At 50.6% G+C, this 25,911-nt stretch overlaps 1 protein-coding gene across 3 annotated transcripts; it reads right to left on the reverse strand.

Moving 5' to 3' along the window:
* Positions 1-558: 558 nt before the first annotated feature.
* Positions 559-25,170, reverse strand: MSANTD2 (Myb/SANT DNA binding domain containing 2). Of its 3 annotated transcripts, XM_074162484.1 has the most exons (5): positions 24,673-25,170; positions 11,637-11,681; positions 10,744-11,002; positions 8,536-8,596; positions 559-2,397 (listed from the first exon to the last, which is right to left on the reverse strand). In XM_074162484.1, the coding sequence occupies exons 1-5, from the start codon at positions 25,168-25,170 to the stop codon at positions 1,545-1,547; spliced, it is 1,716 nt and encodes a 571-aa protein (XP_074018585.1). In that variant the 3' UTR covers positions 559-1,544. The 3 variants fall into 3 exon arrangements, with proteins under 3 accessions (XP_074018585.1, XP_074018586.1, XP_074018587.1); XM_074162485.1 differs by lacking the exon at positions 11,637-11,681; XM_074162486.1 differs by lacking the exon at positions 11,637-11,681 and having other exon boundaries at positions 1,545-2,397; positions 10,744-10,846.
* Positions 25,171-25,911: the final 741 nt, after the last annotated feature.

Consider the following 25,911-nt stretch of genomic DNA (forward strand, 5'->3'; position numbering starts at 1 on the left):
CAGGGAGAGATTAGACACCGGCGGCGGAGGAGGAGGAGGAAGAGGAGGATGAAGAGGGGGAGGAACTAATCCCCTCTCGCCCTCGTCTCCTCCTGTAAATCCCACTCGGAATTGCAGGATCCAGCCACAGGGAGCGAGGAGGCTTTGGGGGGGATCGACCTGGCCAGATCCCGGTGGGATCTCACGGCTCCCCCTCGGCTGTTGGCAGAGGCTCTTTGGGGAAATTCACCCCATATTGGGGCGATTCGCCCTATTCTGGGGTGATTCACTCCATTTTGGGGCAATTCACCCCATTTCGAGGGCTGGGAGCAGGGAGGGGACGACCTCTTCTTCCTCTCTCAACATCCCTCTGTCTTCAAAGATTTCGGGAATCTCTGCCGGGGAAGGAAACCCGCTCCCATAAAATAAATCAATTAACCATCTCACGCCCTAACGAACCTCGGAACAAAGCCCCAGGTGGAAAAATCCCCGGAGAAGCCCCCTCACATCCCCTCAAACTCACCCCCTGGAAGAGGAGGAAGATTCGCCAGAGCCGGGGCGTGTTTGTTTGATTTTATTAGGACCGACACATTCATCGTATGTCACAACTTCACCGATCGATGAGCTTTTGAAAATAAAAAAACCCAACGGATAATGGGGCTTAGAGAGTAACACGGCTGAAAAAGGCATTAAATGTGTCCTTCCCCCCCGTCCCCCCCCCCAACCCCTCCCCTTTTCCCCCATTCTCACAGCTTTGATTGTATCCATAAGCATGGTTCGATGAAAAAAAAACAAAATAAAAAATAAAATATTTCCCAGCTGCCAGGTTGTTCTCACAAAGAGGCTAAGTGGAACTCAAAAAAAAAACCAACCCCCAAACCCCCCCAAAATAAAAATAAAAATAAAAAGGCCAGGAATTCTTTTAATGTTAAAAAATAAAATAAAATAAAAGTGGGATATGGCAACGCTACAAGTAAAGTGGAATACGTCACGGAAACCAAAGTCTTTCTGCAGGCAACACTGTTTGGAGAGAGGAGAACACTTGATGGGTGAAAAAAGTGAAGTCCTAAATTATATACAATAGTATCTTGAAAAACAGTCTCCTTTAACGTGATTCAAGGTTTAACTTGCCGTTATCTATTGCTTATTTATTCAGATCCGTAATAACACTTAAGAGAGAGACGGATGCGTCAAAATGAGACACCGTGGAATAAAGAAAAAAAAACCCCAAAACCAGCTTTTCATATGAAAACGCCACGTGTACGCGCTTGTCCCATGTGGAATGTACCTACAGGCAGTTCTCGGGCCGGGAGCTTCTCCTTGCCGCGCTGCTCCGGTGGGAAAACCGGCCGGTTGGGTAGGAAAACTGGCTGGTCCGACCGGCGAGAGCGGGGCTGCGCTCGCTCGCTGAGGAAGCTCCCCACAAACTGCCCGTCACCCCAAAAAACTCCTTTCCAGGCGGAAAAGTTCGACTCGCCCGGCTGTGAAGGGAAAGGATCCCAAAGCGTCTGGTAGCGAGATGGAAAAAAGGGGCAGAAAGCCTGAATCCTTATGAAGGACGAGCCTCAGTTGTTAAATTTTAAGGGGTATCCGATGGCTTTTTCCAGGCACTCTACCAAAGAGCCGGCAGAAAGAAAATCCCTCTCCACTTCCACAAATTTGATGTAGATGGATTTGGGGGAGACGCCAGGCTCGACGACACAGTTCTGAGATAAAAAGGCGTTGATCCCCACCCAATCCTTGCTGAAGGTTTTGGTGTTTGCCTGAAAATGTAAAAACAGGCACTGCTGGAGAGTCCGGACCTCGGCAATGCCGAGGTAACAGTAGATTATCCGGGCGGATTCCACATCCAGCCGGAGGGCGGCTTGCGGGGAAGGGACCTCCAGCTCCCCGGGAGTCTCGCTGCCGGGATCGGGCCCCCGGTGCTCGGCCAGCGGGGAGGGGGGCTTCTCGTGGCACTCCTCATAGCCGATGGCGTATAAACCGGGGCTTTTGGGGATCCCTCCCGGCAATAAATACTGCACGACATTGCCTCCGGTGGGTTTGGAGTGAGCGATGGGGATCCAGTCGATCTCCATGTGGAGCTCCAGGCAGCGAGCTTCGCTGATGGTGATCTCCAGGAATTTGTAATAAACATTTTTCCAGTTCATTTTCTGCACCCGGGTCATGATCACCCGTCCCTCTGGTTTTTCCGAGTTGAAATATTCCCGGAGCCGTTTGCCGAGGGGTACCTGGGAGCTGATCTCGGCGTAGTGGTAACGGATGTCCTCCTTCCAGCGGGTGTTGTAACCAATGCCGAAAATGGCCAGTTTGTTGGAAAGATGGAGCCGGGAGAAGTCCGTCCAGCTCTGAAACAGCTCCCACTTCAGCTGGACCGACTCCAAGATTTGCATAATGTTCTGCATGACGTCACGCTTCCTGGAAAATAAAAAAAAAAAAACCAGAACACAGAGAGAAGGGTGAAGGCATCAGTCGCAAAACCATCCCGGCGCACGCGCCCACCTCCGGAAAATATTAATCCCTTTTGGCTTTCTCGGCTGCTTTTGAAGTGGTGGGTATTCATTACTATAGAGCTCCTATACGGTGAGGCGAGCTAACGGATTATAACAATTAATCTCAGTAAAACCAAATTAAAACCCAGCCCCAGCTCCTTCCGATATCCTCAGCAAACCGCCATCTCGGCTGGAAAGGAGAGTTCACGCCTGAAGTTCTGCAGGAGACAACCCGGGGATGGAAATGAGAGGTGAGAAATCCCCAAATTCAGCTTCCAAGGAAGATTTTGGCTCTTACCAACCCCACAGGGCGGAATGTTCCGCTCCTACACGTGCTGCCTCAAAGCAATGGTGAGCAAACATATGGCTGGCGCCGCCAAATAAATGCAAAATTCAGTTATTAGGTTATTCCTCAGGGCCCTGCCTTCCCACCCACACGCCTTTCGGCACAGGCGACCACAGCCACATCCCTGATTTGCCACCGCCATTCAAAATGTTTCCACCTTGTCATTACCCTAAAATTAGTGTAATTGTGAAAAAACAATCCAAAAAGGGAGCTCCCGGCTGCTGGGATGGGCTCAGTCCTAGTGCTGGATCAGAACCGGGGCTGAAGGAAGCCAAGAAGATGCTGGTGAAGATGACCTGTGCCTGGAGGGAGAGCAGAAATCCCTTTGGAAAAGAAATCCCTGCCTTTCCAAAGGTTTCTTTCCCCTCGGTAACAACACGGCATCGTTTCCTTACCACGGTGGGATTTACACCCTGGAACAGCTTCCTCCTGGATGAATGAGACACTCAGGGCGTAATTAGCTCATAAGGAGAACGGCTCATTTTAAGAGTTATTGTCCTATAATCAAAGCTGTAGGAAGATAATGAGCCTCGTTCAGTAACGAGAAATCTCTCCTGGGCCAACAAATGGGATTTAAAAGCTCACTCCATCCAACTCTCCTCCCTTTTATCTATTACGCAGCATCTGTAAAGCTGAACTGCGATTGCATGGAATCGTCACATCCCCGGGAGGCTCCTTCCTCCTCCCGCGTCTCACCAGAAGAACACACATCTTTCCTCCCTGCACCAAGCCACACCGGTTGTCGTCTGTGGGGCATGCACAAACCTCCCTCCTCTTGTGGGAAGAGATGATCTTCTCAGGAAGATCATTTGAACTCCCTAATATCAGCCCCCCCGATGGAGTTTGGGCATGAGACAAGTGAGGGACACAATGGTCTTCAAGCACGAGCAGATATGACGCCCCACTTGGGGTTGAGACTCTGGCCAGCTGCGTTTCTGCCCAATAAATCCCTACATGGAGCAGAAGGTCTCTTCTTCCATCAGATTGACAGAAGCATTCAAAGAGAAAAGGTTTGGGAGCAGCACCGCGGGAAGGGTCTGTAGAAGATGTCCAAACTCACGGCCTCTCATCTCAAAAACGTTTTATAGGTGTAAGTATAACGTGTGATTTTGGGAAGGTTCTCTAAGTGCTGGTGCCCCCAGGGCAGACTGAGCTTGGACCACAGAGCTTTGTCAAGCCACTGGACACATGTTGGTTGGTGGCCCCCAGATCTCCAAACATGGGGTGGGATGTCCAGCCCCCCCAGAGCGTGTCCTCGCTGAGATGGCTCGCTCCTCGTGGCATCGGGAGGGACCTCTCCCAACCAGCTGGCAGCAGCCACCATGCCAGAAGATTCCTGGAGAAACCTCAAGAGGCACTTTGGCAGGTGAGTCCCTGCCGCCATCAGAAGGTGACCAAGTTTCTGGAGCTCCACAGAGGGGACCTGCTTGGCCAGCAGGGCTGGGTTTGAGCTGGGGGGGTGTTTAAAAACGCATGTTGTGTCATCAACAAACTCCTGTTGATGATTTTAAGCTACTTCCGAGGAGTCATTTCCCCTCGCCCTGTCCCGTGGCAAAGGAGATGGCCAGGAGAGAAACGCTGTACGAGAAAAATGCATATTTACCCCAAATCCATTTATATTTACATACAAACACCGCAGCAATACCCAACTGTTTCGAAGCTTCTCTACAGCTTCTGTGACATTTCCTCAGGTGCTATGCTTGGAAAATGCCTTTTTTTGACTTCTGGAAGAGAAAATTCACCTTCTGGGGCCAAGACAGAGAAGGGGAGAGGAGGGAGAAGGGGACACAGTGGGCGAGGGGCTGTTTGGTGGCACCGAGCCTGCATGTCACCGCTGTGACACCCTCCCTCAACTCAGCAGGCAGCTGAGCGCAGTTTGAAGACAGCAGCCCCATCCAAACCCGGAGACAGAAGAAAGCAGCGTGGGCAGATTTTCATTCAACAGTGGAAAAATAGAGTTAAGTACTGGAAAAAAAAAAGAGCCCCCACCTTTATTAATTACACTAGAAATACTGGCGCTAAGTTTAGCTCAGCACAAAATAGAGCTGAAGCTCCGGTGAAAAAAACCAGTCAAATTAGTCACTGATCAAACTGCTCCTGCTGGGAAGAGGAATGATTTCATCAGAGATAGTGCCCGCAGCACCTGACGTAGGGGAGGGAAGGGAGTTCCGCAGAGGGAATCCACTGCTTCAAGTAACAGGGGAAAAAAGAAACTTTAAAAAGCTCCGCTTCTGGGTTTTAGCATCTCCTCTTACAGCAGGACGTGAGGGCTTGGCAGCTGCCCCGCTCAGCATCTTTCTCCCAGGTTCCATCCAGCATCTCCATGGCTCGGCCACACAGAGGGTTAAGCAGCAAGAGTCAAATTGTTACTATTATTTATTTTTCAACAGAAAAAATGGCGCTCACAGAGGATTTTCCCCATGTCAGGGCTGGGCGGCAGAGGGCAACCTCATTTTTCAGCTTCAGAAGGTGCCCTAGAGCTGGGTTTTACCCTCTCATCGAACCACAACCTCCCCGCTGGAGACCGGCATCTGCATTTCTTTCTCCATCTGCATTTCTTTCTCCTCAGAAGCTTTTGCAATTCAGCCGAGGAAAGACATGAGCCATGGTGCAAATTTGTTCTATGGCGCCATTTCCAAACACAAGCAGACTTCAAAGTGGCTGGAACAGCTGGTTCCAGTGAAGGACCCGGCTCCCTGAGCGTTTTTCAGTTCATCTTCACAAAGCCCGCAGCGAATAAAACCACTCCTCAAAATACATTTTAAATAGCAGAACAGAGGCTTAAGCAGCGTTTCAGTTTACAAAAACCAGTTTATTTGGAGGCCAAGGGGATGAGACAGCAGAGGCGAGGCGGGGAAGGAGAGCCCAGCTGATGGAGCACAGCATCCGGACACAGCTTACCTATCACTCTCCACTGAAAATAAGGCAACCCGGGAAATAGGGGATGTCCTTCGATGTTTTTGGAGGCCAGTTATTTGCTACCTGAGGTGAAGAGAGGCCGCGCTGTCCCCACTAACATGCTGTGCCGAGGTATGATGGAGATGCAGTGAACGGTGAGCAGATGGAGAACTGGCTGGGAGGCAGAGCTCAGAGGGTTGTGGTCAGTGGTGCAGGGTCCCCTGGTGTTCCCCAGGGGTCAATAATGAGTCCAGTCTTGTTCAAGTTCATCAACGAGCTGGATGAGGGGGCAGAGTGTACCCTCCGCACATTTGCTGGTGACACAACGCTGGGAGGAGTGGCTGACACACCAGAAGGCTGTGCTGCCGTTCAGCGTGGACAGGCTGGAGAGTTGGACGCAGAAGAACCTAATGAAGTTCCACAAGGGCAACTGTAGGGTCCTGCACTGCGGAGGAATAAGCCCATGCACCAGGACAGGTTAGGGTTTGACCTGCTGGAAAGCAGCTCCGCAGAGAGGGACCTGGGAGTCCTGGTAGCCAACAAGTTGCCCTTGTGGCCAAGAAGGTCAATGGTATCCGTGGCCAGCAGGTGGAGGGAGGTCATCCTCACCCATCTGCCCCAGCGAGGGGCACTGGAGCACTGGGTCCAGTTCTGGGCCCCCTAGTTCCAGGACAGGGAACTGCTGGAGAGAGTCTAGCAGAGACTGAAGATGATGAGGGACTGGAGCATCTCTCTGCTGAGGAAAGGCTGAGGGACCTGGGGCTGTTCAGCTGCAGAAGAGCAGACTGAGAGGGGACCTCATCAACGCTGAGCAATAGCTAAAGGGTGGGTGGCAAGAGGATGGGGCCAGGCTCTTCTCAGTGGTGCCCGGTGACAGGACAAGGGGCAACGGGCACTGACTGGAACATGGGAAATTCTATCTCAAGACAATATTTAGCAATACCCCTGCTGACGGGCCGGCATCGCCGCATCCCAAGTTCTCTACATCAAAAACGGCAGCGCAAGGTTCAGTGAAGGATTTGAATGCAGCGCCGCTCCCTCCGGCTTTACCAAGATTATTTCTGCTGACAACCTGCACTTGACCAAGAACGCAGATGAGCTGGTGCCCTACTGTCTTTGAAATCAGTTATGCATATTTTAAAATGCTGGCCAAAGAGGTGAAAAGGTTTTGCATTTATTTATTGTCTGCGGCTTTTAAGAATAAACACAATGCTATTTTTTTAATATAATAAATACTCATCTTATCTTTATATCAGCCATGACTCTCCTGACTGCTTTTAATCTACTAAATCAGAGTTTAAAAGTTCCTTGCTCTCATAATGGGGGGGAAGAAATTTTCAGCAAATCTCTGTGTTGGAAGATGCTTTGTGCTTCCACTGGGCACGTGAAATGGGCTTGTCACCCACACGCTTCCCGAAATGCCTTCTGTGCATTGTAGAGGGAATTTTTTTGGGGAAAACACACCACCATAAAACTGCAAAAGGTCTAACCTACCAAATCCGATCCAGACATCCATCTGCACAGCAGAACCTGGAAAAGATTCAGGCAGTCCGAGTCTCCACCTCAGAAAATTCACGTTTATTTTCTATGCAATTCCCTAAAGCACACCTTGAAAGGTAAAATTATCCCTGAAAAACTGTTCAAAGAGGCAATAATAACATTTATACTGAAAAACGTTATTTTTCTCCAGGTCATCCCCGAGTGGCTAAACTGAATTTGCCCCATGTTACGAAAAGAGTCACCTTCAGGTACTGTGAAAATCCACCTGAAGTGAGGAGTTTGATGAAGTCAGACCATTACAACGGAGGCTTATTTTTATTTTTTTAGGTTTTAGAGGATTTCTTTCTTTCAATCAGCCCCAGCAAAAAGCCTCTGTTGCTTTACTAACCAGGGACACAACGTAAACGCGTACAGTGCCGATGACCTCCTACCCCACAGAAGCTCGTTTTTCAGCATAGGAAACACCAGATTGACTTTGGATGACACTACGAATGACTGTCGGGAGGGGAAACTCATGTGTGGAACCCACCCAGAGGGGTCTGAGAGCCAATTTGTGATGGCTCAGTCCCATCGCAGACAGATGGACAACTGCCCCGCGGGTTTTCAAACCCTAAAGGTCAGGAGAAAGTAGCTCTGCTCCAAGGAAATATGGCACAGTTCCTTTCCTTTTTCAAAACGCTGTGTTATTGTTGGCGAGGCAAGGGAGATCCGCATGCTCAAAGCAGTTGAAACGCTCCGGCATTTGTCAGATCAAACCAATCCAAAAGTTAGAAGAAGAAAAGAAAAACAAGTCACAGGCTTTGACGTTCCTTCCCACCAAGGAGAGGAAACGCAGGAACTCTTCTTGCAGGCTTTACTCACACCAAGCAACTACGCTGCCTCCCTCTTCTCACTCTTTCTTTCCTTTGCTCCTCCTATATTCCTTATTTTTTTTCCTTACGTCCAAAGGGGCAAACAGAAAAAAAAAAAAATCAGATTGCAACTAGATCCAAGCGTCTGGCCTTGTGTCCAGAGACCCACAGCCTGCCCACACACATCTCCTACGAAGCTGATGTGGATTTTATCCGCATTTTAAGCCCCTGCTTTCACGTAGTAAAGTCCCATTCCGTTTGCCGAATGCCGAAGCCAAGAGGAGACAGAGCTGTGAAGCTTTTCAGACGGTCTGAGGTAACTGGAGTAACGCATAAAGCAGATTCAACTGTATGAACCGTCTTGCACAATGTATTTATAATTATAATCAGAAGTTTCAAATATCCTCCCCTCCTGCACGACATCCCCAGGGAAATACATTCCAGGGTAAAATATTCATAAATTACTTACTGCGTGTCTTCCGAAGATTCCTGCTTTATCTTTAATGTTCTTTTTGTGGTAGGCATTTCATCTGAAAGGTAAAATTCCAACACATAATTACATTTTAAATAATGTTCCTGGGGCTTTTTTTTTTTTTTTTTTTTTAAGGCTGAAATTAAATAAAAAATAAATCATAGTTGTTTCCTAAGCCAGGCAGTCCACCAGAGTTCCACATGAGATGGCTCCAGTTCCTAAATCGTCCGTATCAGATTAGTATTTTGATCTTGGAAGAGACATCGTCTGCTAAGATCTGAATCTGCCAGTGCAAAACCTTTGAAGGACAACACCATGACTCCTACTATTAAATTGCAAATCAATTTAATTGCAAACTATAAGTTTAAAATAAAAAAAGAGAAAAAGAAAGAAAAAAGGCTATCCTGCTTTCAGTGGCACGTAGGTAGAGCAAGCAGCAGAACAAACATGTCTGCATTCCATTTAGATGTTATGTTTCCTCCTGACTTCTCTGAAAATTAAGAATATCCTCAGCCCAAGCACACACAAACGTCTCCGGTTTGGGTGAAGGAAGCGGTGACAAACCAGGTGACTGCAGTTTGACTCACCAGGATGAGCCAAACCAGATAGAATCAGCCGTCGTCCACATATGTTTTGTAACGTGGGTTTCACCCCATCCTTTCTCTCCCACATATTTTTGATTTCTCACTCGCGCAGGGAAGAAGTTGGAGAAAACTGGAATGCGGTAAACAGCCAACTTGCAAATTTTAGCCTTAAACTGCAATTTAAGCCTCTTTCAATGCACCCCAACTCCCCAGTGCCCTGAGCACAGACATGGGACTGCATCTCCTCTCCCCAGTTCAGCCTACAAATCACAAAGCGGAAAAAAAGCCATCACACCTTTATCCAATTCACCTTCTAATTACCACTTCTCTTGGGTCTCCATTGACTTTGATCAACTTAGAAGTTTCCATCCTGAAAATCAAACCCTCTTGCTCAGGCAAGGAAGGAACGGGTACCCGTAAGGTCGGTGGCTCAAGAGACAGATATACTTAAAGAAATCCATTTCTTAAAAAAAACTGCTCAGATCAGCACACATTTTCAATCCAGAATGTGGTACCTTGCTCCATTTGGCAAAGTTCAATACGCAACAGGCAACAAGCAGATCTCCAAATAAATTAATATATTGATTTTTATGCAGACACCAATAATTCAGGCAAGAAAAGTATGTGGAGGAGTTTGGTTTAGGTCTCAGCCCTGGAGTGTGAGCTTGCTTGCTCTTTTTCTATATAGAAAGGCCACACATTTGGATATAAGCATATTTATACCACTGAAAGGGAAAATATCTCCTCAACGCCAGGAGGGGAAGCAGAAATGAGCATGGAAGAAGAGACAGGGAACGTGTTGCCACCTCCTCTTCCTCCTCCACCGTTTCTGGCCACGCAGCCCTTCTCCCCTCCTGCAAGGCCAGTTAAACTCAAGACCTGATCCTAAAATACTTCGGGAACCACAGCTGGCTTTTGATGATAAACTGTGGAATTTCTTTCCCTTTTCTCCCTGAGGACATCAGGTGTTTGGTATCTGGAACACACTGTGTCCGAAACATGAAAGTTGGCACTCTCCGCCCTGGTGAGACCCCCCCCCAGTACTGCCTCCAGCTCTGGGGCCACCAGAAGGACATGGAGCTGTTGGAGCGGGACCCAGAGGCGGCCATGGAGATGCTGGGAGGGCTGGAACCCCTCTGCTGTGAGGACAGGCTGAGAGAGTTGGGGGGGTTCAGCCTGGAGAAGAGAAGGCTCCAGGGAGACCTTCGAGCCCCTCCAGTCCCTAGAAGGGCTCCAGGAAAGCTGGGGAGGGACTCTGGATCAGGGAGGGGAGCCACAGGAGGAGGGGGAAGGGTTTGACACTGAAAGAGGGGAGATGGAGATGAGATGTGGGGAAGAACTTCTTTGCTGTGAGGGTGGTGAGAGCCTGGCCCAGGTTGCCCAGAGAAGCTGTGGCTGCCCCATCCCTGGAGGGGTTCAAGGCCAGGTTGGAGGGGGCTTGGAGCAACCTGGTCTGGTGGGAGGTGTCCCTGCCCAGGGCAGGGGGTGGCACTGGATGCTCTTTAAGGTCCCTTCCAAGCCAAACCATTCTATGATATGTATATTTGAGATAGGTATGAGCACAGAGCACAGGCAAAAGCAGACATTTGGATTGGAAATGTGCTGAGATGGGATTTCTTACCCAGTTCCTGCTCTCCAGTCTGGTAGCAATGCAGATCCTGACTGTGGTTTCCCCAATCCTCCTGCGAATACTCCTCCATCGTGCTGCCATCTGACTCCAGCTCCTGGTACAAGCCGCTGCTGTTGATGAGGACGGGCTGACAGGGCTGGGAGTCCCATCCTCCCTGCCCAAAGACCTGTTCCAGCTGCTCAAAGGTGTAGCTGCTTTTCCTCTTCCCCACGCCATGCTCCTTCACTCGGCTGTAGCACCTGCGAAGGGTCTAAAGACAGGAAAACGCAGGTTCATTAGGTGGCACGTCAGAAGAGAACACGTGCACTTGCAGACAGTTACACAGCTGCTAGGCAGAGTTTAGGGTTGTTTTTATATTTTTTTAATTTACTTCTGCTGATCAGTCTTTGCCCCACGCTCACGAGCTAAACGCAATGCTCCCGAACTAATCTACACCCGCCAGGAAGCACTGAGGTATCCGACATTCCCACTGCAGCTATTTAGCATTAACATCTACGACACAGGACAGAGTTGCGTAGCAGCGACAGTTTTGTCAGATTTAACTCGGGCGATTTATTCTCTTCCCAGGAAAAAAATAATAATCCCCAGATCTGCTACGTAAACGCAAGGAAAAAAAAAAAAAAAAAAAGTAAAAATACCAAGAGACCCCCAGTCAGAGATACCAACCAGCCAAGGAAACGCACACCTACGGCCAGGAAGAGAGAGCAGAGCTGGTGTTGTGCCCGCAGCTTGGAAAGGGGGAAGCGGGAGGAGAGAGAGAGGAAGAGAGACAGGAGAGTCCCCCAAAGCAAAGACAGTCCAACCTTCCTTACTCTGGTAAGAAGACACAAGGTACAAAATGTATATGCCTAAGCTATTCAGCTAGGAAAATATATATTACTTACATATTTTGCATTCCTTACTAACTCACTCTGTCTCTTGTGAAGCTGCTGAAATTTAAAAGAGGGCAAATCAATAATGCTCCCAATTCCCAGACTTCCATAGCAAGTATTAAGCAAGAAAAAATACTGGGACAGCTCTAATAAACCTCTCAAAAACCAATCCTGAGGCTGACAGATCTAAAATCCTGGTCTAGTTTTGGGGATCCCTTCAGCACCCTGCGCCGACAGTTGAGCCGGAGCACCACCTTTGCTGTGCCCCAGTGATGCAAAGACCTACAGACATACAATTTCCATCCACACTTTCCCCCCTAATCTGAAAAAAAAAAGTAGAAGAAATATCTTTATGTGCATCCCTCGATGTGGTTTTAATTCTGCCACCACTCTGCTTCTGAAAGGTAAAGATGCGTCCCAGGTTTGGTCTTGGTGGTTTCCAGATTGGTAGAGTTCTAGAAAACTTTTTTTTTGGGTTTGTTTTTTTTTTTTTTTTTTCATATGGGATTTATTAGATTGCTCAGGTTCTAGCTGCCTCTGGAGTTCAAGAGAGGCATTAACTTGGGAAGAGTTTGTCCTTGTCACCTTGCTTTCTGGAGGAGGACTGGGACACAGCACACAGCACTGCAAAAATGAAACTTACATCTCCAAAAAACTGGAGCCTACCTAATGCTCCTCATATACTGGTTTAACAGCTCCAGTGGGAAAGGAATACATTCCTAACCAGTTTCCTCCTGATACTTTGAGCCCTGGGGGCACAAGCAGAACTGCTAAGCAGTGGGTCAGTTCTATCCTGCTGTTTCAAAAAGAAAAAAAACAAAACAACAAAACAAAAAACCCACCCAACAAAAAGAACACAAAATAAATAAAAATACCCACCAAACATATAAACACCCGGGCAGCAATCAGACAAGAATTATTCAGTGGTTTAAGGTGGAACCCATCCCTAACTCTGCCACCGGATTGAATGCCACCAAATTTGAAGTTTCCGTCTGCAAATGGGGTAAAAAAACCAAGTGGCTACATCAGCCCAGAACCAAGGACCTGGCCAAGAAATTCCTTGCAGGCAACCTGGGCTCCCCAGGGCTGGGGGTGCAGATAAATTTGGTTGTTAAGATTCAGCACCAAGAACCCCTTGGGAACACCGAGGTAGCTTGAAATGGTCTGGTTTGCCCCAAAAAGCACATCGCAGGGGTGCATCGCTCAGCTTTTTCACTCCCATTTCTCTCCTTTCAGCTCAAATCTCACTAAGTGATTGAGGCAAACTCTTGTTTCACTCCCAAACTCTTCCTAAAAACCACCCAAGTTGTATTTTTTTAAAGTTCTTCCATCTGCCCTGGCTTCTCCACCGGAGTTCACTGCAGATTTGGCCATATTTATTAGTGGCCTTTAAGCGAAACAAACCGTCTCCAGCGCCGTTCACTAAAAATCATCACCACTCTTGGCCAAGCCCCCTTGGGAATGCTCAACTTCCGCAGCCACTCGCTCTCTATTAAGCGTGTGCTTCAAACACCTCTCCCCACCACGGGAGTTATTGGGTACCTCACATTGGGTTGTAGCCTAGTAGCAATTAACTGCTTCATTCAGGCTGCAAACTGCCTTCTTTTCCCAAGAAAATAATTTAGCATACAGTCAATGGAAACCAGTACATGAATTAAAGGAGCAACGCAAAAAGGGGGCAAAAATAAACGAGCAATACTCTCATTTCTCCTGCAAGTCAAGAGTACTTTTGAGGTTACTCCTAGATGCTCCTAGACCTGGCTGTGTGAGCCCTTTTACCTCCACTGCTGGCAGCAGATAACCTCAAATTTGAGCGAGATAAGCTCAAATTTGGTGCTTTCAAAAGCACCAGGTCACAAGCAGCTGATGGCACCTTGGTCTTGTTTCCTGGAGAATCAAGAGTCCCACCAGCTCCTTCTTCTGGGAGGCACTCCCCAGTTTCTCCACCAGGCTGTCCCTACCGCTTTTCTAAGTGACTTACACCTCCCAATAACACAGATCAACTCTGTTTCACAGAAGCTCCAAGCTCCTGTGTGGCAGGAGTGAGGCGGATCAGCCCGCTGGCTCTCCCTCTGCAGTTGCCCACACCTCCCATGGCAATTTTCTTCAGAGCTAAATAATTGCTGGGACTTCAGGAACCCACCCCGATCATTTTATAGCACTCAGTGGTTCAGACATCTTTCTCCCAGCAGGTTATTCTGAGCATCGATATTTAAGATCTGGGATTTTCTTACGCACCTCCTCTATTCCTCCCGGTGTCCAGCTCAAGTCCCGCTCCGTGGTTCCTAAAGTGCACACACATATATTGATACAGATAGACAAGAAACCAGGAAATTTAGGACAAGTAACTGAAAACAGACCTGATAACTGCCCAGTGACTGCACAGACTGGAAGAGACCAAGGCCTTTGCTTATTTTTCTGCAACACTGCCTGCAATATGAAGACAGGTTATCCCCGCTTAATTTATAATTATGACATCCAAAGGAGGAGACAAGTCAAAAAGCTCAACGGGGATCTTCTCACCATTTCTAACTTATGAGCCCTCATCTTCTCTATAAAGTGAAGCCACAGGAGAACTGATCACTCTGCAGGAACTGCAGCAGGACAATGGTCAGAAAAGCCTTTGGCAGTGGCTTTGAGGAAGGCTGCAGACACAGTCCTCCTCCCAGCGAAAAATGAGACAAGGAAGAACCACACCACAGCGAGCTTTTTACATATAACTGCAGAGATGGTCCAACACAAGAAACTCCAGATCTCTGATCTGGACCAGAAAGACGCTACGGGCTCCGCAGAGCGGCTCAATGGCCTACAGCAGTGTCCATATTAATATATTTAAGTCTACTAAATGATAGCAGCTGGCCTAGAAGGGGTCCCGATGGCACAGAGCACCATTAGCACAATATTCAGCTCTGAAGATACTTCTTTACTTAACGGGAAAGCTCTTGGCTTTACATCTTGAATTAAAACTGGCAATACCAAATAGCTTCCTCCCTCACTGTGCCAGGATTCTCACAAGCAACACGAGATGAAACTATCGTGGGAGAAAAGAAAGAGCTTGGGAAGCCTGGAGTGGTTGTAGGGCACGTAGGGATGGCCAGCACAGTGAAAGGTCTTGCAGTCCTCATTCCCAAGTTGGCTGGTGGGAGCAAAGCTGACTCCAGGAGTCCGAGAGCTCTGCTCAACTTGGACTTTTAGGTCTTGCAAGGCAGGAGAACATGAGACTTACATGGGATATCGCCACAAGAAGCCTGATTTCTGTGGTCAATCCAGAAAAAAAGGAGAGGAGCGAGCACCTTAAAGTCTCTAGAGCATTTCTGCAGAAAGGTAGCCAGCGGCTTCAACGCATCTCCAACAGGAAACACCAAGTCATAACCCTCCTCTGCAAAACACCAGCAGCCTCCTGCAAACCTGGCCTTAAAACTTTGCAGGAGCTGCTCCCAACCCCTCTGCCATGGCTCCAGCCCCATCTGGCTGCACATCAGATGGCAGATGACAGCACTTGGGGACACGTCGGCCATCAAAATCAATCCTGCTTTGCACCAAAGAGTGAAGCCTCCATCGTCTCCTGGTGCGCCCCAACGCACAGGGACTTCCTGAAGGACTTGGCTCCAGTGCAAAGGTCTCTGGTATGGAATAAGGAAAGTGATGGGAACATCCCGGTGGGAAACACAGACATAGGAACCAGAGATCTCTTTGAACAATGACTTGAAGCAGCAGTCACCCTAGAAGACACAGAGAGGGGACATCAGTCAAGGCAGGTAAGGCGCGTGTTTGTAAGTTGGGTTAGTGAGTCAGAGCTAGAACCTAACAGAAAAACTGCAGCAGGTTTTCCACCACTGCCACTTTCTAAATCACAAATAAATATATTAAAAAAAAATAAGTGCTTGCCTGGACAGGAATTATTTAACAGAATTGCTACAGCCAATTGCAGAAGTCAACCTTGATGAAGCTGGACTTTGCCAGCAACAACAAGAGAATGAAGCTGGGGTATAAAGAGCTGTGGCCTGGCCAGGTGAGGGAATCATGCAGTGATACGTGGTGCTGAGAGATGATGAACTTCCCTGCAGCGGTGGTGGGCTACACCTCGGGTCTCCAAATAGCCACCTGCAAAGATGCTCCATCGGTTGCTGCTATTAGAGAGCTGAGAATAAAATTACTCATAGCCTTCTCAGGGATTTGATACTAACGTGGCAAGACACCTAGAGAGAAGAAACTCTCCGGTATTGCCTGCAGAAAGCAGATGGCTGGACACCTCCACATCCCGACGTGTTGAGCTCCTGGGTTAAGACAGCACTAGAGGGAAAGAAGAGTCACTAGTTAGAGTTTGAGAAGGCAGACCAGCAAACCCACCACAGCCAGGCTCTGTGAAGGTTTAGATGTGTCCTACAGACAGAGCTTGGCTTGCAGAGACATATAAGTAAGGTTCAACCTGGTCCTGGCATGACCTGCTCAAAACCAGCAATGAAAAACCATCGCTACTTACTTTAGAGCAATGAAGGCCACACTTGAGTAGACTGTCTTGCCTTCAGAAACATGCTCATTCCTAAAAGCAAACTTGAAGTTTCACACATCCACTGGAATTGGGACAGACATCTCTATGCCATCCGCAGAGCCTGCCTTTCAAGGAAAGCCCAAGTGCAGCAGTCTGGACCAAAGAGGTCGGAGATGTACTCAAAGAGGTCATATCTCTGCTATCAGCCAGCCACGAGGGACCACACCAACTCAAATCAATGAGCAGAGTGAGGCCACAAGCCCCCCCAGAGGATGAAGAGCAGCACAAACCCTTCTGTGGGTGGGAGGGAAAATACTCCTCTCCAAAACAAGCTTCAGCCCAGCAGCAGAAAGCATCGACGCAGGTGGCACCACAGGAGAAGCTTCTCCTGTTGTCCAGAAAGTTTAAAAACTTCATGCACAACACCATCTTGGCAGCGACACGCTGCCCACCCTGGGGCCAGGTGGCTCCGGAGGAAGGTCCACACCACTTGCCTTCAGCGGTGTCAAGAAAATGTTACCAGGGGAGAGCACTATCTAAATCCACAGGAAAAGCTGGACATGAAATACCAAAGCTGGCTTCCACTCCAATTTTCACGGGGACCAGTGGTCAAGGGTTGGTAACTGGTGAGACCACAGCAGTCCAGAGAGCATCACTGACTTGGCCCCCAAATTTATACACTCAGCAGGATGGAGTGTAACCAGAAAGAGTAATGAAAATTAATCCATGCCCACACCAGCACTCAAAGCTGCATGCTTTCATAGAATCACAGAACCATAGAACGGTTGGGGTTGGAAGGGACTTTAAAGATCATCTCATTCCACGCCCCCTGCCCTGGGCAGGGACACCCCCCACCAGACCAGGTTGCTTCTAGCCCCCTCCAACCTGGCCTTGAACCCCTCCAGGGATGGGGCAGCCACAGCTTCTCTGGGCAACCTGGGCCAGGCTCTCACCACCCTCACACCAAAGAAGTTCTTCCCCACATCTCATCTCAATCTCCCCTCTTTCAGGGTCAAACCCTTCCCCCTCCTCCTATGGCTCCCTTCCCTGATCAAGAGTCCCTCCCCAGTTTTCCTGGAGCCCTTCTAGGGACTGGAGGGGCTCGAAGGTCTCCCTGGAGCCTTCTCTTCTCCAGGCTGAACCCCCCCAACTCTCTCAGCCTGTCCTCACAGCAGAGGGGTTCCAGCCCTCCCAGCATCTCCATGGCCGCCTCTGGGCCCTGCTCCAACAGCTCCATGTCCTTCTGGTGGCCCCCGAGCTGGAGGCAGCACTGGGGGGTGTCTCCCCAGAGCGGAGCAGAAGGGCAGAGTCCCCCCCCCTCGCTCTGCTGGTCACGCTGCTGGGGATGCAGCCCAGGATAGCGTTCACTCACACTAGCTTCATTCCGCTGAGCATTGCAGGTGCACCCAGTTGCTTCTAGAATAAACAAAATCCATGATCAACCATCCAACGCCTCCTGCATCGCTGCTGCTGGCACTGTTTCCTGACAGCAAAGCGGCCTCTGCAATAACCAATGCCGATGGGATGCCCAAAATTTCCGCCTGCCAGCATGTGCTGACTAAGGGCAAGTTATAAAAAACAGAAGGTGGATTTTTAACACCTTTCCAAGTCCTCCACAGTCAAGGAGCATGATAGGGAAAAACCGTGTACTCCCAAACTAAGAGTCAATGTTCAAGTTTAGCAAGTTTGTCCTGCAACAAGTTTCTGGCCACCAACTGTTTCTGACTCAAGCAGACGACCTGACGGCTCACTCCCTGCTCCCTCTGGGAGTCACTATGCACCCGTGCAGTGAGCGGTGGATGTCCCAGGTACACCAGAACAACCAGAGCAGAGTATTACAGACCCAGAAGGCGGCTGCAGAAGCTACTGGACAGGAAAGACACTCATCCTGCAGGTGCAAAGCCAGGCAGATGCCTGCCAGCACGATGTTGCTCTGCAAAACCCTGGTCGGAAAGAGTGGATGCAGCATCTCTGCAAGTGGGTTTGCTCCATGTGACGCTCTCCTCCTGGAGATGCTCCTCAACTGCAGCCCCACAATACGTCCAAGGAGAAAAACAAATAAATCTGTTCTTTGTCACTGAAGAGTTTATTTTTTTTCCGGCTTATAAAAGTCAAAAGAAAGTTACTCTCACCTACCGGGACCTGTGAGATCATCCGGTGAGAAGTTGGGCTGCTGGAGAAGATTCAAGGAAGGACAAGAAACAACCCAGCATGGAAAACCCGGCGTATCTGAAGCTATTTAAGCCAAAGAAAGATGTGGCAGTAACATGAACCACGCCTGCAGACATCGCAGCCAGTGGAGCCACCAGGATGAGGATCTGGGCCTGAGATAATAAATGCAAGACAAAGATAAAACGCATTCAAAAGAAATAGAAGGCAAAGCCGTTTTGAAGGTGGACGGTTGGCTGATTGCTACAAAATGTACTGATGCTCCATTGTCTGAGATCTTCAAATTAAAAGACAGTTGCTCTGCACAATGTTATTGGACTCAACAATGAAATTCTGGGTGAAACCCAATCTCCCGTCTCACACAAGAGGGCAAACTAGATCACGGCATGCATTGCTTCTGAGACGGCCCAGTAAGAGCAGCTTTTCCTTCCTTCAAAACCACTTCACACAAGATCTAAAAATAGTTTGTTTACATTGTAAAGCAACTAAAACCACAGCCCCATCACAAAGCAGTCCTGGCCGTCATCACTTTCCATATAGCTTAAAGCAAGAGAACACCATCGGCTGATACTCAGGTGTAATTTTTCATGCCTTCCTGTTTCATGTGGGTTCGCGGCATTTGCTTCTCCCCTTTGTGCCTACATTCTCCATGAGTCTTTAACTGGTGTCTTCAAAGTACTTATTTTTCCTTTGAAAAATAAATTACACGCTTAGCAGACAACCCCAACCCAGCAGAAGCCTCCAGTCACCTGGCTGGGGCAAAAAGCAGGTCACTACCTAGAGAAAATCCAGCCCTGGGGTGGCGGGTTTGCCATCGGCACCGGGACCCGGGAATTCCTGCCGCCAGGAGATAGATGTCAGAGCTGCTCCTCCAAATAAACAGCTTGGCACCAACACCAGGGAGAGACAAACAAATTTCAGTGGTTTGCTCTCAAAATAAAAGCAGAACCTGCATATAACCTGGTAGCTGAAGAAACGCCTTGTTAAAAATGACCCCAAATTAAAGTTAACAGTTTCCTCCTGCTGAACAGCAAATTTTAAGGAGGGAATTCTCTCTGCTCCAGGAGGACTCACCAGCTGAAACTGCGGCCAGGGAACTTCCAGCACCAAAAAGCTCTTGCAGCCTAGCAAAGCGCCGTCAGGAGAGCAACTCTTTGATTTCACCATTGATGAAGAAAGACGCATGCAGCAAAAATTCTTCCCCAGATTTATAAAATGGATAAGATTTGGTAATGAAAAAACAACTGGAGCACGTTATTTCAAGAAGACTCCTTTAAAAATCAAACGAGTCTTTATGGCCTGAAACGACCCTCGACTCATGCAGCTCTGCACTGCTCAGCAGCAGCTGTAAAACCTGAGCTCACCTGCACCTTCCCGGCTGCTGCAGCCACAGGGCAAGGCTGGAAGCAGAGGAACCAACGCTGTCTCGGCGTATTACTCGATGGAAAGCAGTCTCAAAGAATACACACAGAGTACGTTGGCTTTTGAAGTTCAAACAGCACGAGGAGACGGCTCTTTTTCCTGTGGTTAAAAGCAGCTCGAGTGAACAGCTGACCTCCAGCCGAAAAAACACCAGGCCAAGGGCACAAAATGGGCACAGTTTTGCCAAATATTCCACCACCTGCCTTAAAACACCAGCACTAAAGTCAAAACTTAAAACTTAGAGACTCTCCAGGCACTGCTGTGGAGAGGCCATGAGTTTTGGGATACACAAACCAGGCTAAATCCTTCACCATGAACGTACTTCAGAAAGAGGAGAAGGGGTGGACAAAAAGCTCGTGTGCCTTACTAAGCCATGCGTTAACAAGAGCTACGCATCATAGGAACGGTCAGAATATATTACTAAATAAAGCAAGGATTAAGGATACAACAGGATGAGGCAACTGCAGAGCAGAAAACAGCTTTTTGGGGAACCCAGCAGACAGAAATCAAGACTTTTCAATCCTCCTGCAGCTCCCAACTGCAGAACTCACCAATCCGCTGGCCTCCGAGCCACCGAGTCGGATTCAAGGTCTCTTTTCTGAAGGAAAAGTAGCTGGAGCGGTTACGTGTGAATCCCAAAATTTGAAACAGACTTCCAGAGCAGCTCAAACGCAACAGCGGTCGCATTCCCAGCCCTGCTTATGCGCAGAAAAGCACACGCAGATGTTAAGAGACGGACGAAAATCAGAACCGGGCCCTCACTTCGCATCCTGTCTGAATTAGGAGAGAACACGCCTGTGCCAGACCGCTGCAAAGCTCTCCTCTGCGGAGCTTTGTCCTTTCCAGCTCGTTCCTACCTCGCTCGCCAAGAGTTGTCCGAGGCCATGGAAGGCAGGTGTCCTGAAGAAAGCCAATATTGAATCCTTATCTAAAACGCATTTATAAAATAAGTTGAATCTGATCTAAGCACAATTTACATTTATAAGACATCAACAAATCCTCACACTACTCTCCCTTGATGGGCGTTAAGTCAAAGTATAAAAAATCATGGAAATACGGAGCATTACGCATAATAAATGCAAGATGAAGCTAAGCGCTCCCTCGTCACCACCTCCCCACCTGTTTTCAGCTCAGCCAACAGTGGGGGACTACAAAGTGCATATGACCCCCCCTTGCTCCAACAGTGTGTTCAAGTCGATCTGTCTTAAAGATGACTTCAGGCATTGACCCCTCCACACCCAGAAGTGACTTTTGCTCTCAGTTGAGCATGAAAAAGTCAAGCAGCCGATCCCACCAGAATGCTAGAAAAATTGGGACTTTAGGGTTGGTGACGGCTGCCACAACTATCTCAATGTAACAAGGCCAACTCCTGGCTCTTGCAAGAAAGCCCAGCTTTCAATGAGTGCTCGTTTCACAGCGATTCAGGTCAAAATGCTACTACGAGCCCGAAGGCTTTGCAAAAGCTGCTCTACAGAGAGCGACATGGGAGTCCTGGTGGACAAGTCGCCCACAAGCCAACAACATGCCCTTGTGGCCAAGAAGGCCAATGGTTTCCTGGGATGCATTCAAAAAAGCGTGGTCGCAGAAGGAGGGAGGTCATCATCCCCCTTTGTTCTGCCCTGGTGAGGCCACATCTGGACCACTGCGTCCAGTTCTGGGCCACGCAGTTCCAGAAGTACAGGGAACTGCTGGAGAGAGTCCAGCGGAGACTATGAAGATGATGAGGGACTGGAGCATCTCTCTGCTGAGGAAAGGCTGAGAGAGCCGGAGAAGAGCGGACTGAGAGGGGACCTCATCAATGCTGAGCCAGACCCTTCTCAGCGGTGCCCAGTGGCAGGACAAGGGGCAACGGGCACTGTCTGGAACATGGGAAATTCCATCTCAATGTGAGGAAAAATGTTCTTTCCTGTGAGGGTGGCAGAGCCCTGGAACAGGCTGCCCAGAGAAGCTGTGGGGTCTCCTTCTCTGGAGACATTCAAACCCACCTGGGCGTGATCCTGTCCAACCTGCTCTAGGTGACCCTGCTTTGGTGATCTCCAGAGGTCCCTTCTCACCCCAGTCAATCTGTGACTGCGATTCTGTATTGCGTGTTGGTCCAGAAACATCTAACAGGTCTGCCAAGAGCTGCTCTTGGAGCCATTGCAAGACAATAAATATCAGCCTTGTGGTCTTTTATTTCCTCTACGCTGTTCATTAGGTCCATGATGTGTGGTTTCTTTCAAGCTTGAACATTCTGGGAGCAAAGGCGTGTTCAAGCATCACTTTTTAAGGGAAAGGGACAGAAGTTTTCCTCTGCAAGAAGCTCACAAACTGCTGGGAGGACAGAATCCTCCAGGAGTCACCAAAACACTTGCTCTGGCCCTAAAGCAGCCACAACCCATGACCAACTCCATCATCTAAAGTTGAGCAGCCAGTTCTGGGCTGCTTTAATACTGAGACTTCTCCTTGCAACCTGCTCAGCATCCCCTGAAGCATTAATGGTTGCAGAACCTGCAGTCAAAATTGGGGTATGGTCCTCTACAGCCCACCACAACCCGAAACCAAAGCCAAACCACCTTGAGTAACTACTCCATCAAGCATCAGCCTCTGGGAAACCCCAAAGTTCTGTGGAGGAAGCAATTTAAGCAACAAGCACCCTGAAAGGTGCTGAGAAAACAAGGAATTCAAAGAGATTTCACGGTGCAGCAACATCCCGCTCAAAAAACTACTTGGATGCGTTCAAGGGAAATAAATCCCTACAGAACAAATACAGGGAGTCAAGGAGATGAAACAAGGAAAATACGTTAAGAAACTAAAACAGCTAGAGGAAGGGGGGTTGTTTTGTTTTGGCCACCTACTTTCAGGGATGAAGGCTGCTCTAGTCAGCAGGGACTGAAGTCTCTTCACTTATTCCCGAGCATCCAGACACTGCAGAATCCCTAATTCCCCATATTTCGCAAATCAAAGGCAGCCTGGGTGCACACACCTGGAGAAACCCAGCTGGGCTGGGCTGCCACAGCTATATTTCACAGAAGAGAAGCAAACACCCTCACTGATCCCTAGCAATAACAAAACATCACTTTTTTTAATCAATCAACAGTTTAAGCATCTGCCCGGACAGCCGAATGGGTCATGAAAGGGGAAAATAAAAGCTGGGGCGAGCTCAGAGCATTTAATTCACCCTTCCAAGCTTCACTCAGGTTTATACATTGAAACCCCACAGCAATTCCCACCCCATCCACGGTTCCTCCAAGTATCTCTTCTTCAGAAAAGCGGGGTACGCAGAGAGGCTGCTCCCAGGCTGGACACCCAAGCCACCCTTGCTCTTTTCCCCAGGGAATGATGCAGCTGGAAAAATCACTCTTGAAAACCTGCCACCAGAGGAAATGCAGCCCATGGGGCTGTTTAAGGTGGCTCAATTATTAAAGAGGTTCCTGAGCATGCAGCATGCTCTGGTGCCAGCCAGGGGAAGACCGTGTACCCCATAAAGCAACTTCAAGCAATGGAGGCAGCCACAAGTGCAAGAGGGCAACCAGAGCCCGAGCCAGCCCTCCTTACTGGGGTAACTGGGAGCACCCTTTTCTCACGGGAGGCTTTAAGCAGCAGCTAGTGCCACACCCTCGCAGCCAGAAGATGCTGGAGGACATTGAAGGGGTCCGAGTCAACCCACCCAGGGCCACGGTGCCCACCACACTCGGGGCTGAAGGAGGCAACCTAGGGGATGTGGCGTCCCAAAAACCCAGGGGGAAGGATGCTGCTATGTCCAGGAGAGGGAACACGGATGGCTGGGACATTGTGTCCCTCCTCACTCAGGACGATGCTGCAGCCCACCCACACAAGGGAAACTGAGTGGTTGAACCCAAAGGACGCAACACCTGGGTCAGGAAGACGCTGCTGGAGCAAGAACTGAACCCCCAGGATATGGCGCTCAGCCTGCTCTGGGCCAGGAGATGCCAACTGGGTGCTGCGGGGAGCCAGGCAGCTGAGCCCAGGGGACAGGGTGCCTCACACCCAGGGGCACAGGATGCTCTGGAAAACTGCCACAATGGGGAAAGCCTGGTGGGGTGATCCCAGGGAACAGGTGTCTCCACAGCCAGAGCCAAAGGGTAGGCTGAGCCCTGGGGACACAGTAACATCGCACCCAGGGCCAAAGGATGCTCTAGAAAATTATCAGCATGCAGACATCCCCAAAGGCCGATCCCAGGGGATGGGGTGCTGCCACAGCCAGAGCTAAGACACAGGCTGAGCCCAGGGGATACCCATGGGCAGGGCCAAAGGATGCTCTGGAAAACTGCCTGCACAGGGAGCCCCAGATGAGGTGATTCCAGGGCATGCAGTGCCCCCACACACAGGGCCAAAGGCTGGGATGAGTTCTGGGAACACCCACAGCCAGGGGCAGAGGATGCTCTGGAGAACTACCTGTATGGAGAAACCCTGTAAGGCTGAGCCCAGGAGACAGGGTGCCCCAAATCACCAGGCTGGGCTAAGCCCCGGGGACACCCAGAGCCAGGGATGAAAGATGATTCAGAGAAACCCTGAAGGAATCAAGCTCAGCAGACAGAGTGCCCCCCCCCCCCCGAGCTGGGCTGAGCCCTGGGGACAAAGCGACCCTGCACCCAGGGCCAAAGAATGCTCTGGAAAATGGCCAGCATAGGGAGACACTGAAGGGTGATCCCAGGGGATGAGGTGATGCCCCAGCCAGGACAAAAGGATGTTCTGGAAAACTGCCTGTGTGGGGAGACCCTAATGGGATGATCCCAGGGGACCGGGTGCCCCCATACGCAGGACCAAAGGCTGGGCTGAGCCCCGGGGACATGCACACCCAGGGCCGAAGGATGCTTCAGGGAGATCCTGATGGGATAAAACCCAGGAGACGCGGTGCCCCCACACGCCAGCCCAAAGGCCAAGCTGAGTCCCGGGGCTACCCGTCCCGCCCCCCCCTTTCCCGCTCCCTGGGGCAGAGCCGCCCGCCCCCCGCCGGGGTACCTTGATCCGCTCTCGGCACTGGGAAGGGGTGCGCTCGTAGCCCAGCTCGGCCAGGGCGCGGGAGACGCGCTCGTACATGGCAGGGCCGGGGGCTTTGCTGCCGAAGACAGTGCCGGCGCCCTCCAGCTGCTGGTACCGGGCCTCCACCAGCCGCTCGTTCCCCCAGACGGCGATCAGCGCGTTGGTCTCTGCCGGCGTCCACGACATCCCCCGGCAAGCGGCAGCGGCGGCTGCGGCGGCGGCGCCGCCCGGCGAGAAGGAGACGGAGGGCGAGGCCCCGCCGCGGCCCCCCGCCCCGCCGCCGACCCCCGGCCCGGCCCCGCCAACCGCCGGCCCCGGGCCCAGGGGGGAGGCGCCGCTGGGAGTAGAGGGGTCGGAGAGGCTGGGGTTGCCGTCGCTCAGCGCCCCCGGCGAGCCCGGCGACAACACCTCCATCTTGGGGATCTTGAGGGGCGGCTCGGCGGGCGGGAGCTGCGATGAGCCGCAGGACGCCGCCATGTTGGAGCTGCCGGAGCGAGCGGGGCGGAAGTGACGGGAGGGAGGGACTTCCGGCAGTTCCCCCAGGCGGGAGGGGGCGTGGCTCGGCTCGAAGAGGGCGTGGTTATGCGCGGAGGGGCGTGGTCACGTGCGGTGAGGGGCTGGGCAGGGCTCCAGGGGGTGTGGCCGCGCGATGGGTGCGCGTGTCTGCGAGGGGGCGTGGCTACGGGGGAGGGGTGTGGTCAGTTGTGATGGGCGTGGGCATGTGGGGAGGGGCCGAGCGGGTGGGGCGGGGCTTGGGGGAAGGAGGCGTGGGGTGAGCACCCCCCGGCGTTGGGGCTGGGACCCCCCATGTGGGGCTGAGCACCCCCAAACGTGAGAACTGAGACCCCCAAACGTGGGGCTGAGCACCTCCTTCCACGGGGGCTCCCCCCATTCCGGGGGGCACCAGCCCCCCTCTTTCCAAGCCCCAATTCCCGCCGAGGTCCTAATTAGCGGCCCGGGGGGGGACACTGATTGATGAGCTGGAGGGCAGCTCGGGGGAGGTGTCTCAGCCCCCCACCTGCGCCACCCCTTCGTTAGGCAGAGACTAATGAGCAGCGAGTCTGACCCCGCCCTCAAAAGAACTTGGGGGGCCCATGGGTCCCCGCGGATGGACATTGTCTTCTTAATTAACCGCTTTCATTAGGGCTCTGTTAGGTAAACAAATGGGGAAGGGGGGGTTGGAGAAAGGGTAGGATGGGGGGAGCTGCCCGCCCCTGC

The sequence above is a fragment of the Numenius arquata genome, chromosome 22, assembly GCF_964106895.1.
Source record: "Numenius arquata chromosome 22, bNumArq3.hap1.1, whole genome shotgun sequence".
Lineage (NCBI taxonomy): Eukaryota > Metazoa > Chordata > Aves > Charadriiformes > Scolopacidae > Numenius > Numenius arquata.